Below are 18,204 nucleotides of genomic sequence, written 5' to 3'. Positions count from 1 at the left end.
CTTACATGTCTCTGTCAGAAGTAAGATTTCAAATATTTCAATAATTCACCAGATCTAGCTTTCTACATCAGTACATGTCTAAAACTGTGGGATCTATTAAACTGAGTAAATTTCACTCACTGGACAATGTAAAACTCTTGACCAATGAAATGTAAATGCTCAACCAATGAATGAATGTCTGTGTGAAATGTATAGGTGGATCAAAAGGGATGTGTGGTAACACTTAATACCTTATTAGTAATAGAAAGACTTTAGATTTTAATTTATTTAGCTATCTTAAATTTATTTTATTTATTTATCATTTATTAAATTACCTAATAAAATATACATCTACTACACATGTACCTGCAATAAAAAAAAAAATTCCTGTTTTTTCTCACTGACTAATGCACGCGCTTTTTGCCTTATTTTCATGTATAGCATGCGCAGTACCTATGATTAATTTAATACATTAAACAGAAAAAGACACAGGGTAACGAAAAATTTTTTAATCGCATAACCGAAGATTTCGAAAATGATCAGATGAGAATCTTGATAACTATATCTTCAAATCAGTGTTTTGAATTACTGAACTGTGAAATGATTGAAGCAAGGTATAGAAAGTACTAAAAAGCAAAAGAAAAACACGTGCAACTTGATGACGACAAAATTATCAGCGATCTCCTTGTACAAATTGCCAAATAAGGACAAAGGTAACATTGGGTTGTTGTGCAGTCGCTTGTAAATTGTTCCTCCATAGAGAGGACCTGAATTGGTTTTCTACCAACCGTGACGATGACGCAAAACAGAGCCACGTCAAGATCGAATTATTCGTCCTGTCATCTGTTTTATCGCCACATCGCTGTCACAAAAATGCTATGAATACAGTAGGCTATCATTACCAGTTTGAAATTGACAGAAAACAAATTCGCGATTCGGGTTTTTGAGTTGGTCAACTTTATGTTGCTGTTTCTCTCACTGACGCATGTGCGCGCCGTATTCATTGTTTCAGCGTGTTTACCTCTTGCCCACGGAGAGAATCACTTTTTAGCACTCGAGTGGTCTCTGTAAAGTTTTATTGTTATTGAACATCTCTGGGACTGAGTAGAAGATAGGATTCGAAATGCCCAAGTTGGTTTTCTGACAGATACGCGAAGGAGACATCGAGAAAAATGAAAATTTTCGTTCATCACTTCTTTTTTGGGTATCATTATTATGAGTTGCCATAATTATATTGTAAAATTGGACTTTTGCTTACATTTTCATTAAACATGATTTTAAAGGTGAGCTAGGAATACAAGAAAATACTGAAAAAAAATAAACTATTTCACTACAAGCGTTTACCCTACGTGTCTTTTTCCTTTAAATATACTTTGTTGGATAGCAATCGTTTGTATGCACCTAAGTGCTAAATACAAACTCTCATATCTAATCTTCACACACACATAAATATCAAATAAGCTCTTTCACGTTATCGATATACCTTTATTTTAAGATTCTGCTCTACTCGTGAACAAAGTTATTGATATTTAGATAAGCTCAAATTTATCTATTATTTTTATAAAGTGAGCTTTTAATACAGAGCCTTCAACAGGAGATTTAAAGGTATGTAAACGCTAATTATTGTCACCCGCGGCAGATTTAGTGAATGTTGGGAGATGTTTATTTTGGTCTGTTCGTCTGTCTGTCTGTATGTCAAATACATTTTAAATTCACTGCGATATCTCGAGAAGCCTTTCAGCTTTTGCAATGAAACTTTAAATATAGCAACTTCATGTGGCCTAAACAAGACCCCAATTGATTTTGAGGTCAAAAAACACACTGTGATTGTCCAATTTCTTTCAAATATATACATATACGAATATCAATAATTCCTGAAAATTCTTCATATATATCAAAATAAATAATTTAAGAAATTTATATCAAGAAGTGCTGAGAACTAGAACCCAAAAGTAATAAAATAATGACAATGAAATTGCCTATATATCTATATAACCCTTGCCTCGCCTCTTACGCTGAGTCTGTATAAATATGTACGTGAATGTAGTTTTGCCCTTTGACCCATGAATCCCAATATCGCAACACCCTTCAGTTAAGGAATTGGCTTTCTGATAATTTTTTTCGTTTTGTTTTTAAAAGTTTTTAGATATTTTAATACATGTAAATGCTATGATTTTTTGTAAAAATAAACATCGTTTATTACAAGAAATAACTTATTTTTATACAATGTAGAACTTTTAAAATTGGCCAATGAATTTTTTTTTTACTTCTAGCTCTTTTTTTCAGATGGAGATATCTTCAGTTCTTTGCCGAAAAAGTATGCACATACATCATCACTTGATACTTTAATAATAATAATAATAATAAATGTATTTTACTGAGATGTTTCGCTCTTTTATGGATACTTCTTTATCTACTAGTATGACAAAAACAAACACGATTAGTCGTTATAAGATTCTCAAATTGCTTTAAAATCATTATATTTATATTTGATTTTTTTTTTCAGACACTAATTGTGCACTCGTTGAAATTTACATTGCTCTTGGTCTAACGGCTGTATCCTGGCTTCTTATCCTTATAATTCAGCATTGCTTCAAAGAAATTTTTAAAAATTTACTTGAACCCAGCATTACCAGCGAAGAGGGAACCATCAACGTTTCATTCAATATATTTTCAATTTCGAATAGTGATGGAAATGGCTTGCTAGTAGCATCCTTTTTTTAAATTGAGTCAAATGAATCGTGTTGTGCGTGTTGTGCTCCATGGTGTAAATGTATAGGACACTGTATCAATTTTATTGTAGATAAGGTCTATCGATTGTTTTATGCAGTTTTGATGATAATTAATATCTTTGATTTCTGGGCAGACTTCTTTCTTCTTTTTAAATTTATATTCTTACTAGATTCGAAAACAACTGGACTACTTTTATTACCAGGAAGTTTAGCATGGTTTTTAAATGTAATATTAATAAGATCATTCTATAAAATTGCAATGAAGGATTTACAGAAGGAACCATCCGAGGAAACACAAATGAAATCATCTGAGGAGTCACGAACGGAATTATCTGAGGAGTCAAGAGAGAAGTCTTGTACATGTAGGCCTGAGGATGTTAACTTATTTCTCATCTGGATTTTAGCAGTTATTCCTAAGGTTTATCTGTAAGTGCAATGTGCTTTTGTTTAATCCATATCCTTTTTTCAGATCATCTGAAGGTTTTACATGGCATATATATTATACTTTTAAATAGGAAAAATCTTTGAAATTATCCCCAAAGTAGCAATTTAAAGTAATATTAAGTTGATATCGAAGCTTTTTCAGTTGGTGTACATTTTACTTGGTCCAAATCTTAATACAAAGATGAGAAACGATACGATTAATTCCGGATCGAATAGAAAAGCCAGCGATGTGCTTTGACTGACCGAGTGTGCTGCTTATAACGAAATCTGTATCCGTGAATCGATCAGTTATATTAGTATATTGATGGATCCTGTATTTAATATGCAAAGTAGTATTCGCTTCACTGAAATCAAACATCAGATCGATGACAAATGTGGTTAACAATATTGTCAAGTGTTTCTGAAGTAGAAGTTGAAACAGACGGGTGGACAACAGGTGATAAGAAAAACTCACTTGAGCTTTCAACTCAGGTGAGCTAAAAAAAAAATTAGCACTCGTCAAATTGCTGTGTTCTGAGTCCTGCTGGTCAATAACATGCATAATATCTGCATATAACAACATTGTTTTTAAAGCAGACATAATTTTGTACAAAATTTTGGACATCAAATTAATGTTAACATTACAATGTTAACATTACAATAAGACTAACATTACAATAAGACTACAACTTTACACTAGTAGGAGTAGCTTTTAATAAAAAAAAAATTACAGAATTTTCAATTCTGCTTACCAAACAACACCGTTCATCAAAATCAAAAACACAAAATTGATAATTACATATCTCAGTGTAATTTACTTTCATGCCAAATTATATTATAATCAAAACTGTGAGAAGTATTTTAAAGGTATTTTACAGAAATTTCACTTTCTAGTTACCATGGGAACACCGTTCATCAAAATCAAAAACCGATACACAGAATTATGTATCTTAGTGTAGTCTACTTGTGCGCCAAGTTATATTGAAATCAGATCAAAACTGTAGGAGAAGTAGCATTTTGAAAATATTTCACAGAAATTTCTTTTTTTAGTAACCACGGCAACACCCTTCATCAAAATATAAAAATCGATACACCGAATTATGTACTAGTATCTTAATGTAGTCTACTTGTGTGCCAAGTTATATTGAAATCAGACCAAAACTGTAGCAGGAGTAGCATTTTGAAAGTATTTCACAGAAATTTCTACTATATGTATTTGTAACCACGACAACACCCTTCATCGAAAACACAAATCGATACACAAAATTATGCCTCTTAGTGTAGTCTACTTGTGTGCCAAGTTATATAGAAATCAGACCAAAACTGTAGGAGGAGTAGCATTTTGAAAAATTGTTTACAGACAGATAGATGAACAGACAGACGAATGGACGCCGGACGCATTACTATCGCATAAGCTCTTCTGCATGGTCTCTGACCAGTAGAGCTAACAACGGGTTGTTGTGCAGTCGCTTGTTAATTGTTCCTCCATAGAAAATCTTCACTGTCGGTCGTCAGAGAGGACCTGAACTGGTTTCCAACCAACGGTGACGATGACGTTGAAGCAAAACAGAGCCACGTCAAGATCGAATTATTTCGTTCTGTCACCTGTTTTATCGCCACATTGCTGTCACAAAAATGTTATGAATACAACTGGCTATCATTTTCAATTTGAAATTAAAAGAAAAGGAATGCGCGATTCGGGTTTTTGAATTGGTCAACTTAATGTTGCTGCATCTCTCAACTGACGTATGCGCGCGCCGTTGTCATTTTTTCGGTGTATTTTCCTCTTGCCCAGGCAGAGAATCAATTTTCCCAACTCGAGTGGTCTCGGTAAAGTTTTATTGTTATCGAACATCTCTGTGACTGAGTGGAAGATAGGATTCGAAATGCTCAAGTTGGTCTTCTTTAAATAACTTAGGACTCCCTTGATAAAAGGATTGAATAATATCCCTATTTGAAGGATTAATAAACTGAGGAACTCCATGCAAAGGAGAATCAAGACTGTGACAGATGCACGAAGGAGACATCGAGGAAAATGAAAATTTTTATTCTTCACTTTTAAGTGGTTATCATCATATGAGTTTCCATAACTACATTTTAATTAGTTAATAATGAGGCAAAAAATGGACTTTTGCTTAGATTTTCATTAAAGATGATTTTAAAAGGTTAGCTAGGAATACAAAAAATACTGAAGGAAAAATTATATTATTTCACCACAAGTGTTTACCCTATGTTTCTTTTTCCTTTCAATATACATTGTTAGATAGCAATCGTTTGTATGCACCTAAGTGCTAAATACAAACTTTCATATCTAATCTTCACACATACATAAATATCAAATAAGCTCTTTCACGTTATCTATATACCTTTATTTTAAGACTCTGCTCTACTCGTGAACAAAGTTCTTAACACGCATTCTCTGTAAGCACCAACGAATTTACTATAGGGCTTGGAAACGACATGTCTCGGATTTTGATGAAATTTTCACCATAGGTGTGTCTTGGTACAAAACTAGTAAATATGGTGTCGGAAGTTCCACACGTGCACTTGGTTGCCATGGAGACAGATCCATTGTATTCGGCCATTTTTGGCCCATTTTGACTAAATGAAAACATGAAAATTGAGGAAATGTAAATGAATATTTATCGGTATCTAATATACTCTAACAAAAATCATTGGATCATATGATAACATGACATTTTAAGGTACACAGGGCATATAATCGTTTATTCTAGAAATATTCTTCCTGTAATGAAAAGGTCATGCAAACTTACATGGTTTCTAAAAATTTGAAAAATGGGTAAATTGGAATTTTTGAGATCTTTGAGGCTAAATAAGAAAAATTGTCCGCGGAAATTTCCCAAATCTTACGTGGTTTATTATATTTGGGAATAAGTAGTGTCATTTCATGAAAAAACATAAGTGGGCTTTTGCTCCTATTTTTAGTAACATGTATCTATAAATAGATATATTTTAGAAAAATGTGAAAAATCAAATTTTGGCAAAGTTTAAATTGTCATTACTGCATAATTAGAACGTATGTTGTAAAAATTGAGATTCTAATGACAAGAACTGGACACCACTAGCTGGTATGGACAACGGTTGATGGGAATTCCCATTTCTATTTTTAGTAACAGGTGGCTATATATAGATATGTCTCTGAATATTAGGGAAAATGGCATTTTTGTTCTAATTGGAAGCTTCATATAAAAAGTCCTAACAAATATAAAGCTTTCTAAAGTATGCTTTCAGAATGTGCATGTGTTTGTTCAAAAATTGCTGCTATATTGAGGATGGACTCTTGTTTCATTTAATGGCAACAATGGTCTAAAAATAGATTACTCGAATAATTAAGAAAAAAGTAGATTATTGCACCTTTTCAGACAATTTTTTAGATGTAGTTGCTGTATAATTAGGAAATATTTTGTAAAATTTTAGATGTAAATGACAAGATCTGGATACCACTAGCAGGTATGGATAATTGATGAAGAGAATTCCCATTTCTATTTTTAGTACCAGGTGGCTAAAAATAGAGATGTCTCCGAATGTTAGGAAAAATGGCATTTTTGTTGTAATTGGAAGCTTCATATAAAAAGTCCTAACAAATATAAAGCTTTCTACAATATGCTTTCAGAATGTACAATGTACAGAATGTGTTTGTACAATAATTGCCACAATATTGAGGATGAACTGTTCTTTCATTTCATATCAACAATGGTTTAAAAATAGATTATTCGAATAATTGAGAAAATGTAGATTATTGCACCTTTTCAAGCACATTTTAGATGTAATTGCTGCATAATTAGGAAATATTTTGTAAAATTTGAGATGTTAATGACAAGATCTTGACACCACTGGCAGGCCTGGTATGAATAATGGTTGAAAGTATGCTTTCAGAATGTACATGTATTTGCACAAAAATTGATACAATTGTGAGGATGGACTTTGTTTCATTTTATGGCAACAATGGTCTAAAAATAGATTACTCGAATAATTTGAGAAAATTTAGATTATTGCACCTTTTCAGGCACTTATAGATGTAGTTGCTGCATAATTAGGAAATATTTTGTAAAATTTGAGATGTTAATGACAAGATCTGGATACCACTAGCTGGTTTGGATAATTGTTGAGGGGAATTCCCATTTTTCTATTTTTAGTATCAGGTGGCTAAATATAGATATGTCTCTGAATATTAGGAAAAATGGCATTTTTTTTTCTAATTGGAAGCTTCATATAAAAAGTTTTAACAAATATAAAGCTTTCTACAATATGTTTTCAGAATGGACATGTGTTTGTACAATACAATAATTTCCACAATATTGAGGATGAACTCTTATTTCATTTCATATCAACAATCGTCTAAAAATAGACTATTCGAATAATGGATAAAATGTAGATTACTGCACCTTTTTAAGCACTTTATAGATGTCATTGCTGATTACTTAGGAAGTATATTGTAAAATTTTAGATGTTAATGACAACATTTAGCAGGTGTGGACAATGGTTGAGGGGGTTTCCCATTTCTATTTTTAATGTTAATGACAGTAGCTGGCCACAACTAGCTTGTGTGGACAAAAGTTGAGGGGGTTCCTATTTCTATTTTTAGTATCACGTGGCGAAATATAGATATTTAGGCCATTTATAGGAAAACTTTAAAAATCTTTTCAATTGTTCTGTAAAATAATTCCTGATTGTCCTAATTCTAGTCTTTGACAATGTACCTGTATTTTCATCTACAAGTTTGTTTTGTCCAAAGACTTTAAATTTTTTTAGACGAAGACTCAAAGAGCGTATTCTATATGGCAGTTTCTGTGGTCTGCGGTTTTTGTTTTTGATAGTCACCATATTTCAAGAACCTTTTGTCATTTTTTTGTCAAAATTGTCAAAGAGTATCTAAGGATTTTTGTTAATACATGTACCAAACATAGGGATTTTCTCTTTAAACAAGAGGAGAAACTAGGGATTCTAATCCCTAATAACAAGACCTTGTTAAAATGCCATTTCACTGATCTGTTATATTACAGGGTTACTCTCATGACTTGATGCCCTCTGGTCTCTTTTATAAGAAGGTACGGTTTTGAGCTTTATAGTGCACTAAAAATTTAATGTTCTTAAAAAGTTGTGAAATTGGCTTTAACAATCATTGAGTAGATGAATATGATAGATCATGAAAGAATATGACACAAAGGGGGGTCGTTCAGGATATATGACGTCATTAATTTGGTACATTTTAAGTTTAATGCAGAAAAGCCTCAATATGACTCATTTCTGTGCTGATTTTCCTTTAGCCACCGTCACCCTCTTTAATTTTTGGATATATTATGTAAACTGCTATGAAAAATTGAAGAGTGGCAGAGTATGTCTTCTGAAAGAAAATATTCCACTGAAAATTGATGTCTTCTACAACTTTTTAAGAAAATACGGGGAAATACACAAGTTAATGACATCACAGTTAGCATTTAGGAGGTCATATAAGAAAAACGATTTGTGTATTTTTACTGCAGGGAATTCTTATGAATCAGAAAGAGTGAATATTGATTTTCTATATCACTTTCATATATTAGAAAAATATAGAGCTTTAAATATTTTGTATTGAAACTGTACCTTGTTCTTTGTTTCTATAAATAGAACTGGAAGTCCTCATTGATTTCGCATATTTCAAATATAAGTAGAACTGAATATCATCATTGTTTTTATGCTTGTTAGTTAACGGTAACTATCGATATTACATATAGTTTATACTTATCAGTCACATGATTATTTTACTAGGAAAACTTTTACTTTATCATACTCATGACGTATTGAACATGTTGAATTCAGCAGAATATTTCGTAAATATGTTATCAATGAAGCTCCTTTAATCCTTTGTCATTTTCCTTCTTCTGCTGAGAAGTTGCTACATATAAGTGGATGTACTATAAATAGAAAAGAAAGCCCCACGTTCATATAGTGTGCATTACACTAAATAGATTGGAATTATTTGTCAGTCACACAACGTCTACTGTAAATCTGGAAGTTTTTACGTCGTTTTTATTTTGCGAATTCAGGTCAAAATGGTGCTTATTAATTTTTACGTATCAAAATTTTGCGAATAACCACTGCTTTGTAAACATTTTCTTATTTGTAATTTATTTTTACGAAAAAATATTTTTGCGAATGCAATGAACTCGCAAATTTGCTAAAAATTTATCTACAGCAAAAATTTTCAGACTAACGGTATAACATTGATTTTTCTTTCCAACATTGCCTGAAAAGGTACAATAACCCATATTTTCTCGATTATTCTAGGAATCTTTTTAGACCATTGTTGGTATTAAAAAAAGGGTCAGTCCTAATCATTGTAGCAATTCCTGTACAAAGAAGTGTTCATTTCGAAGGCATTTTGTAGAAAGCTTTATATTTAAGACATTTTCTAGGAAGATTCAAATTAGCAAAAAACTGCCATTTTTTCCTAATATTTAGAGACAAATCTATATTTCGCAATTTGATACTAAAAATAGAATTGGGAAACCCCCTCAACCATTGTCCACACCGACTAATGGTGTCCAGCTATTGTCATTAACATTTCAAATTTTACAATATACTTCCTAATTAAGCAGCAATGACATCTATATAGTGCCTAAAAAAGGCGCAATTATCTACATTTTCTCAATTATTCGAGTAATCTATGTTTAGACCATTGTTGCTATAAAATGAAGCAAGAGTCCATCCTCAATATTGTAGCATTATTGTACAAACATGTGCATTCTGAAAGCATATTGTCGAAAGCTTTATATTTGTTAGGACTTTTTATATGAATCTTCCAATTAGAAGAAAAATGTCATTTTTCCTAGTATTCAGACATCTCTATATTTAGCCATCTGATACTAAAAATAGAAATGGGAATTCCCCTCAACCATTATTCATACCTGGCCTGCCAGTGGTGTCAAGATCTTGTCATTAACATCTCAAATTTTACAAAATATTTCCTAATTATGCAGCAATGACATCTAAAATGTGCTTGAAAAGGTGCAATAATCTACATTTTCTCAATTATTCGAATAATCTATTTTTAGACCATTGTTGATATGAAATGAAAAAACAGTTCATCCTCAATATTGTGGCAATTATTGTACAAACACATTCTGTACATTGTACATTCTGAAAGCATATTGTAGAAAGCTTTATATTTGTAAGGACTTTTTATATGAAGCTTCCAATTAGAACAAAAATGCCATTTTCCCTAATATTCAGAGACATCTCTATATTTAGCCACCTGATACTAAAAATAGAAATGGGAATTCCCTTCAACAATTATCCATACCACCTAGTGGTATCCAGATCTTGTCATTAACATCTAAAATTTTACAAAATATTTCCTAATTATGCAGCAACTACATCTATAAGTGCCTGAAAGGGTGCAATAATCTACATTTTCTCAAATTATTCGAGTAATCTATTTTTAGACCATTGTTGCAATAAAAAGAAACAAGAGTCCATCCTCAATATTTTGGCAATTTTTGTACAAACACATGTACATTCTGAAAGCATATTGTAGAAAGCTTTATATTTGTTAAAACTTTTTATATGAAGCTTCCAATTAGAACAAAAATGCCATTTTTCCTAATATTCAGAGACATCTCTATATATAGCCACCTGTTACTAAAAATAGAAATGGGAATTCCCCTCAACCGTTGTCCATACCAGCTAGTGGTGTCCAGCTCTTGTCATTGAAATTTCAAATTTTACAACATACGTTCTAATTATGCATTAATGACAATTTAAACTTTGCCAAAATTTGATTTTTCATATTTTTCTAAAATATTTCTATTTATAGATACATGTTACTTAAAATAGGAGCAAAAGCCCACTTATGTTTTTTCATGAAATGACACAACTTATTCCCAAGTATAATAACACATATAAGATTTGGGAAATTTCCGCGGACAATTTTTCTTATTTAGCCTCAAAGATCTCAAAAAAATCCAATTTCCCCATTTTTCAAATTTTTAGAAACCATGTCAGTTTGCATGACCTTTTTCGTACAGGAAGAATATTTCTAGAATAAACGATTATATGCCCTGTGTACCTTAAAATGTCATGTTATCATATGATCCAATGATTTTTGTTAGAGTATATTAGATACCGATAAATATTCATTTACATTTCCTCAATTTTCATGTTTTCATTTAGTCAAAATGGGCCAAAAATGGCCAAATTCAATGGATCTGTCTCCATGGCACCCAAGTGCACGTGTGGAACTTCCGACACCATATTTACTAGTTTTGTACCAAGACACACCTATGGTGAAAATTTCATCAAAATCCGAGACATGTCGTTTCCAAGAGTTTTTGGTGCTTACAGAGAATGTGTGTTAATATTTAGATAAGCTCAAATTTATCTATTATTTTTATAAAGTGAGCTTTTAATACGGAGCCTTCAGCAGGAGATCTTAAGGTATGTAAACGCTAATTATTGTCATCCGAGGCAGATTTCAGTGAATGTTAGGAGATTTTTATTTTGGTGTGTCCGCCTGTCTGTCTAATACATTTTAAATTCACTGCTATATCTCGAAAAGCCTTTGAGGTTTTGCAATGAAACTTTAAATAGCAACTTCATGTGGCCTAAACAAGACCCGAATTGATTTTGAAGTCAAGTTGTCGGGGTTATATGTTCATATAAGTGCATTCCATTCTGTCTGACCACAGATAATGTGGTGGTTGTTGACGTGTTGTCAAAACCACCCCTGATGCCCGCAATGATATCTTCGTCCAGAACTTCAACAATCTAACATCAAAGAGATTTCTATGTATTTTGTCCGAAACAAAATATGTAGAACATGAAATAGCTTAGGTGTACAGAATGCCATTAAAAAGAAAGTCACCAATCGTTTGAGGGAAAATATAGCTTTCATTTTTTTTGGGGGGGGGGGGGGTGCAGAAAAAATGCTGGTTAACAAAACTTCAAATTAATTTTGAGTTAGTGTCGTAACATAATTTATTTTCATAATACATATTTACAATTTATTATTTATATTAAACCTTATCTTCCCAGGGTTTCAGTGAATCAGGGGGTGGTCCCTCTCCTGTTCCTTTCTGCTCTCTCCGTCGGACAGCCCCTTTCTTTCTAGTTTGAGATTGAAGATCAATCCACTTCTTTTTTATACTCTTTATGTCCCTTTGCGCGTTACTTCACGCATTAACACTGAAAAAAACCCATAGCATTATCATCATAGAGCAACAAAGAAATAAAAGACCTATACACGGAAACTGAAAACACGATAAAATTTCGCGAAAGTGTAACAGGAATTGTAGTATATTGTATTAAATCGGCATTTTTTGCGGATGACTTAAATCCGGGAAAGTTAAAATTCAGACTTAACTTTCTTTCACCTCCTCTCAAGCTTTGTTTTTCTTATCTACGGTAAGTATGGGTGTAAACTTCCCTCTTATGATGTCGACGCGGTCCGAAACCGCGTCGACGAGGGCGTTTATTTCCTAGTTGGATCAATTACTTCTCCGTGACATTTCGGAATATTGTCGTCTGCACGTCAACGGCGTCGGTTTTCGCGCAGTATCTAAGGCCAAATTTACCACCAAACGTAAAAGAATTCCACTACAACTTGCGACTTACGTCAATCTAGGACTTAGTACTTACGATTTAAAGATACGACACGTTTTGTAAAACGGTCGTACGATTTGTCCTAAGTTCGGCAAAGTTTAGGACTTTAAAAGACTTATGACTTGCGACCTTTTGTAAAACGCAGCCCTGAGAACCGAAAAGTAATAATGAAAATGGCAATATATAACCCTTACCTCGCCTCTTACGCTGAGTCTGTATAATTATTACGTGAATGTAGTTTTGACCATTAATCAAATTAATGGATCCAAAAATGGCAACACCCTTAAATTAAGGCATTGGCATTCAGATAATTGAAACTGTTTTTTTCCTTAATTTTTATCTTATTTAGATATTTTAATACATGTAAATACTAATATGTTTTACGGTGTGACCGTTGGGGCGAGCGCAGTTGTACCATCAAAAACACTCTAAAAATTGATCAGCCACTTCAAACATCAAGCCGCACGAGACATCTCGTCTACCTGTGACGTCACACGACGTCACACGACGTCACGGAGTTCGTCGGAGCTTACGGAGACAGCCGAGCGTCTGCTTGAAACTATAGATAGTGCAATTTGGGTCGAAAAAAAATTGTTATTTTTTGTTTCTTTGAAAGATTTCTACAAACTGAAAGCTTTTTATGCTTTACGTTATTGTTTATTTATTTATCTATTTCACGGAAGCAACCGACATGACTTAATTAGCATATCGTCAAAATTCGTAAGTTTCCGGTGACGTCATTTGTATCATTTCCGAAGAGCAAGGTGAAGGCCGGTGTTGTGGCATGGGGGTATTTTTTTGAATAAGGTAAGGCAAAATCATTTCGTTAAGATTTCTGTAAGAAACAATGTTCCTTTAATTTTTTTTACTATTTTTGATTTATTCGCGCAAAGGACATTGGGTAGTGCAGGAATTCTGGGAATGTTGCACAGAGAAATTTGGCTGACGTATGTACAGATTTCAATCCGAATTTCCTCTGTTCTTACACGTTAGTCTATTGAGCTCGCTTCGCGACGCTCGCTGCGCTCGCTATGATTTTTAAAAAACTTTTTTACAGTCAAGAGATAACTTACTGTTATACAATTTAAAACTTAACTTGCCAATGAATTTCGTTTTGTTTTACTTCTTGCTCTTTTTTTCAGATGGAGATTTCTTCAGTTCTTTGCCGAAAAAGTATGCACATACATCATCACTTGATAATTTAATAATACTAATAAATGCAATTTACTGAAATATTTCGCTCTTTTATGGATACTTCTTTACTTACTAGTATGATACAAACAAACACGACCTGTCGTTATGAGATTCTCAAATTGCTTAAAAGCATTATATTTATATTTGATTTTTTTTTCAGACACTGATTGTGCACTCGTTGAAATTTACATTGCTCTTGGTCTAACGGCTGTATCCTGGCTTATTATCCTTATAACTCAGCGCTGCTTCAAAGAAATTTTTACAAATTTACTTGAACCCAGCATGACCAGCGAAGAGGGAACCATCAACGTTTCAGTCAATATATTTTCCATTTCGAACAATGATGGAAATGGCTTGCTAGTAGCATCCTTTTTTTACATTGAGTCAAACGAATCGTGTTGTGCGTGTTGTGCTCCATGGTGTAAATGTATAGGACGCTGTATCAATTTCATTGTAGACAAAGTCTATCGAATATTTTATGCAGTTTTGATGATAATTAATATCTTTGATTTCTGGGCAGACTTCTTTCTTCTTTTCAAATTTATATTCTTACTAGATTCGAAAACAACTGGACTACTTTTATTACCAGGAAGTATAGCATGGTTTTTAAATGCAATATTAATAAGATCGTTCTATAAAATTGCAATGAAGGATTTACAGAAGGAACCATCCGAGGAAATACAAATGAAATCATCTGAGGAGTCACGAACGGAATCATCTGAGGAGTCACGAGAGAAGTCTTGTACATGTAACCCTAAGGATGTTAACTTATTTCTCATCTGGATTTTAGCAGTTATTCCAAAGGTTTATCTGTAAGTGCAATGTGCTTTTATTTTTTCAGATCATCTGAAGGTTTTACATGGCATATATATTATACTTTTAAATAGGAAAAATCTTTGAAATTATCCCCAAAGTAGCAATTTATAGTAATATTAAGTTGATATCGAAGGTTTCTCAGTTGGTGTACATTTAACGTGGTCCAAATCATAACACAAAGATGAGAAACGATACGATTAATTCCGAATCGAACAGAAAAGCTAGCAATGTGCTTTGACTGACCACGTTAACTGCTTATAACGAAGTCTGTATCCGTGAATCGATCATTTATATTAGTATATTGATGGGTTCTGTATTTCATATGCAAAGTAGTATTCGCTTCACTGAAATCAAACATCATATCAATGACAAATATGGTTATCAATTTTGAAAACTTTAACAAATCCGATCAAAGTGACATTCTGTTATTAGAATTATAGTTCGAAAAATCGTGCAGCATCCCCATGGCCCGTCCCTCTTGGTCACAGATCGGCGTAGACTTACAATGTAATTCCTTATCGCAATTTTAGAAATTTTTAAAGTATAGATAGTTCTTAATTTTTTTTAAGACCTGGAGAGTAATATTACTTCCATATTTCCCCCAAATAGTAAACAGAGCCTATATTATTGTGAACCCACCCTACCCGCAAGACTCATAATTTAGAATGTACAATACCCCCGCGATGCTGCCACAAAAGTGTGCAAATCTGGCAGCCCCCAGTAAGCCTACTTTTTTCGAAAACCAAAAACGAGATCTTTTACGTGCCACGGGGTTTGTTATCCTTGACACGGAGTACCATTTCACTGACTGACGGACTTAAAAAAGGTATTTGACAAGGCTTGTCTAATCCATTTAAGAGTTAAGGTATGTTGACAGCTTGTTATCATTTTTTTCAGATACGGGTGGTTGACGATCGTAGGAAAACAAACATGGAGTAAAAGATGGTATCTTCAAGCTTTAACATTTCTTCATCTAATTGAAATTTGTATAGAAGGATTTCCTCAGTTTCTTATTGAATATAATGAAATGGACATGGACCTTTTTCTTCAAAGTACGTGCAATAAATACAATCATGACATTTGTAGTTTTACAATAAGGGTACCTGTCAAGTGCAAAACGAAATAGAAACGAAACGAAACGAACTGAAACGAAACGAAATCTTTCAAAACGAAACGAAATCTATCGAAAATCTATCGAAACGAAATGAAACCTACCGAAACGAAACGAAATCAAAACGAAACCTGCCGAAACGAAACAAAACTTTCAGAATGTTAACGTTTATATATATATATATATATATATATATATATATATATTTGCAAAAAAAAGGGGGGGGGGGCTAAACCTACTTGCCTACTTAAAAATGACATCGTTCGCTTCGAGTGATTTTTTCTTGTCAGTTAAATCGTTTTAGCCGTGTCTGATCTAGCCTCTTTATTGCAAACCACTTATTTCTTGCTCGAAAATTACATGTACGTTGATAAAGAATAGGACCGTACGTACGGACGTAGAAAGGATACACAAGATTCCGGTTGGAGTTATCTGTACGTGTATAATCTGATTGAACAATAAAACCAGACACCTCGGAATGGAATTCTAAATACTCTAAGTCTCTGGTTTATCCTATGTTTTAAGACATTTGCAAAACAACAGTACAGTGACTTTATTTCGACCAGTACATAATTGAGCCTTTACATGTCATGTAACATCAATTTTGATAGATATGTTGTATCTAGATAAATAAAGACTGAAAATAAGAGTAAAATATAAAAATTTAAAAATACTGCACATATTGAAACTTTTCATGCATAGTACGCTCGTGCATATTTGCAGCTGCCCAGTGGCAAACATGTTAATACTTGTACATCATTAGACTGAGAAGGGAGCATAATTTATCGGTCATAAATTTTATACTTAGTACATGTATTAAAAGTGCTTGAACTATATAAATTTGATTTGAAGAAAAAAAAGGCATGCAGTTACACATATATGATCATATACATGTACCTTGATTTGAAAAAAAAAAAACCTTTTGAAAGTTTTTTTTTGTTTCGTTTCGGCAGGTTTCGTTTTGATTTTGTTTCGTTTCGTCTTGATTTCGTTTTGTCTCGGTAGGTTTCGTTTCGTTTCGGCAGATTTCGTTTCGTTTCGGCAGATTTCGTTTCGTTTCTATTTCGTTTCGCACTTTACAGGTACCCTTACAATAGCGTTAAAATTCCTTTCTGGCACTTTGGCTGTAAGCATGTTTTACTGTGTATTTTTAATTGTCTTTTATGATGTGATAAAAAAAAAGTTTAACGCATTCAATACATACACAGAGAATTATTACAATTACACAGAATTACATTTCTATTATTGCCTAAGCACTGTATCAAAAATATAACTTTGTAGACGTATAATTTAATCACTAAATTATTTTCTTCGCAGGACCCCTGAATCATGAAAAATGGGCCATGTTGGCGTCTTTATTAGGGGTAACCGTCAGCATTGCTAGTGTATCTTTTACACTAGACGAAGAAGAAGATGTTCGGGATGCATATTATCAGGTGAAAGAGAAAGGAACGATTTCAAAAGTAGCAGCTGATTACTGGGATATGCCTGATTGTAAACGTAATGGATGCTGCACTTGTCTAGGTCAAACCTTGTTTGTTTCCATTCCTTGCAAAATTGCATGTTTTCTAGAGAAGATGTTTGATGTAATAACTCGGTGGTTCCTATATGTATTATTTATTCAAGCTTTTCCGTGGTGGTCCCTTCTTATTCTCTTAAGCGCGTATGCTTTAATGAACTATCTTTCCTCTGGCTGTTTGTATTTATATGATGGTATTACAAAGGATGGGTTGAATGCAGAACAATATACAAAATTTGGGTATTATATAGGAATGATAGCAAATGTTGTATTTTCTTTCGACTGGAGATTCTACGTGACAAAGCGTAGATTCCTGTCAATTATATATTTTATTGTACAACATCATATTGTCATACTGGTTTTGTATTTCGCTTTTTTCCAGGATTTTTACAGATTTATGATTGTTGTATTTACATTTCTTGGAAATGTCATTCTCAAATTAATTCGACATTTATTTCGAAGGTGTTTTCGGGGTATGTTGAAAAGAGTAATGGAGATAAACTTACTGAACCATTCTCTCAATATCGACATAAATATCATATCATAACGATTTTCAAAAGAAAAAAAAATAGATCTTTTTAAATCGTATCATGTTTTGTAGTGTAAAGCACTTAAAAAAGGCTTTACAAAGATAAGTGGAGTCGACTCTCAGAGTCTGAAAATATCACGTACTTATTTTCTATTGACATTTCTGATAATTTGATGCATATGCGTATCGTGAAATCATACTAATTCTGTTATTATATATCTGCTAAATCAGAATAAATCTTTACATTTACTTACATTAAGAAAATGTGTCATTTTGCATTTTTTATTCAGTGACGTAGCAT

At 32.8% G+C, this 18,204-nt stretch overlaps 1 protein-coding gene across 2 annotated transcripts; it reads left to right on the top strand.

The window, feature by feature from the left end:
• The first annotated feature begins 2,255 nt into the window (after positions 1 to 2,255).
• On the top strand, positions 2,256 to 18,120 carry LOC134257042 (uncharacterized). 2 transcript variants are annotated; one of them, XM_062739695.1, is made up of 4 exons: positions 2,256 to 2,296; positions 2,486 to 3,137; positions 15,642 to 15,796; positions 17,173 to 18,120. In XM_062739695.1, the coding sequence occupies exons 2-4, from the start codon at positions 2,815 to 2,817 to the stop codon at positions 17,919 to 17,921; spliced, it is 1,227 nt and encodes a 408-aa protein (XP_062595679.1). In that variant the 5' UTR covers positions 2,256 to 2,296; positions 2,486 to 2,814; the 3' UTR covers positions 17,922 to 18,120. The 2 variants fall into 2 exon arrangements, with proteins under 2 accessions (XP_062595679.1, XP_062595680.1); XM_062739696.1 differs by lacking the exons at positions 2,256 to 2,296; positions 2,486 to 3,137 and adding an exon at positions 14,496 to 14,740.
• The last annotated feature ends 84 nt before the right edge of the window (positions 18,121 to 18,204 follow it).

Source organism: Saccostrea cucullata, unplaced genomic scaffold, assembly GCF_032062105.1.
Source record: "Saccostrea cucullata isolate Sc308-1 unplaced genomic scaffold, CSIRO_AGI_Scuc_v1 ctg3660, whole genome shotgun sequence".
Taxonomy (NCBI): Eukaryota; Metazoa; Mollusca; class Bivalvia; order Ostreida; family Ostreidae; genus Saccostrea; species Saccostrea cuccullata.
The sequence above is the reverse complement of the archived record's forward strand: the minus strand, read 5'-3'. Positions and strand labels throughout refer to the sequence as shown.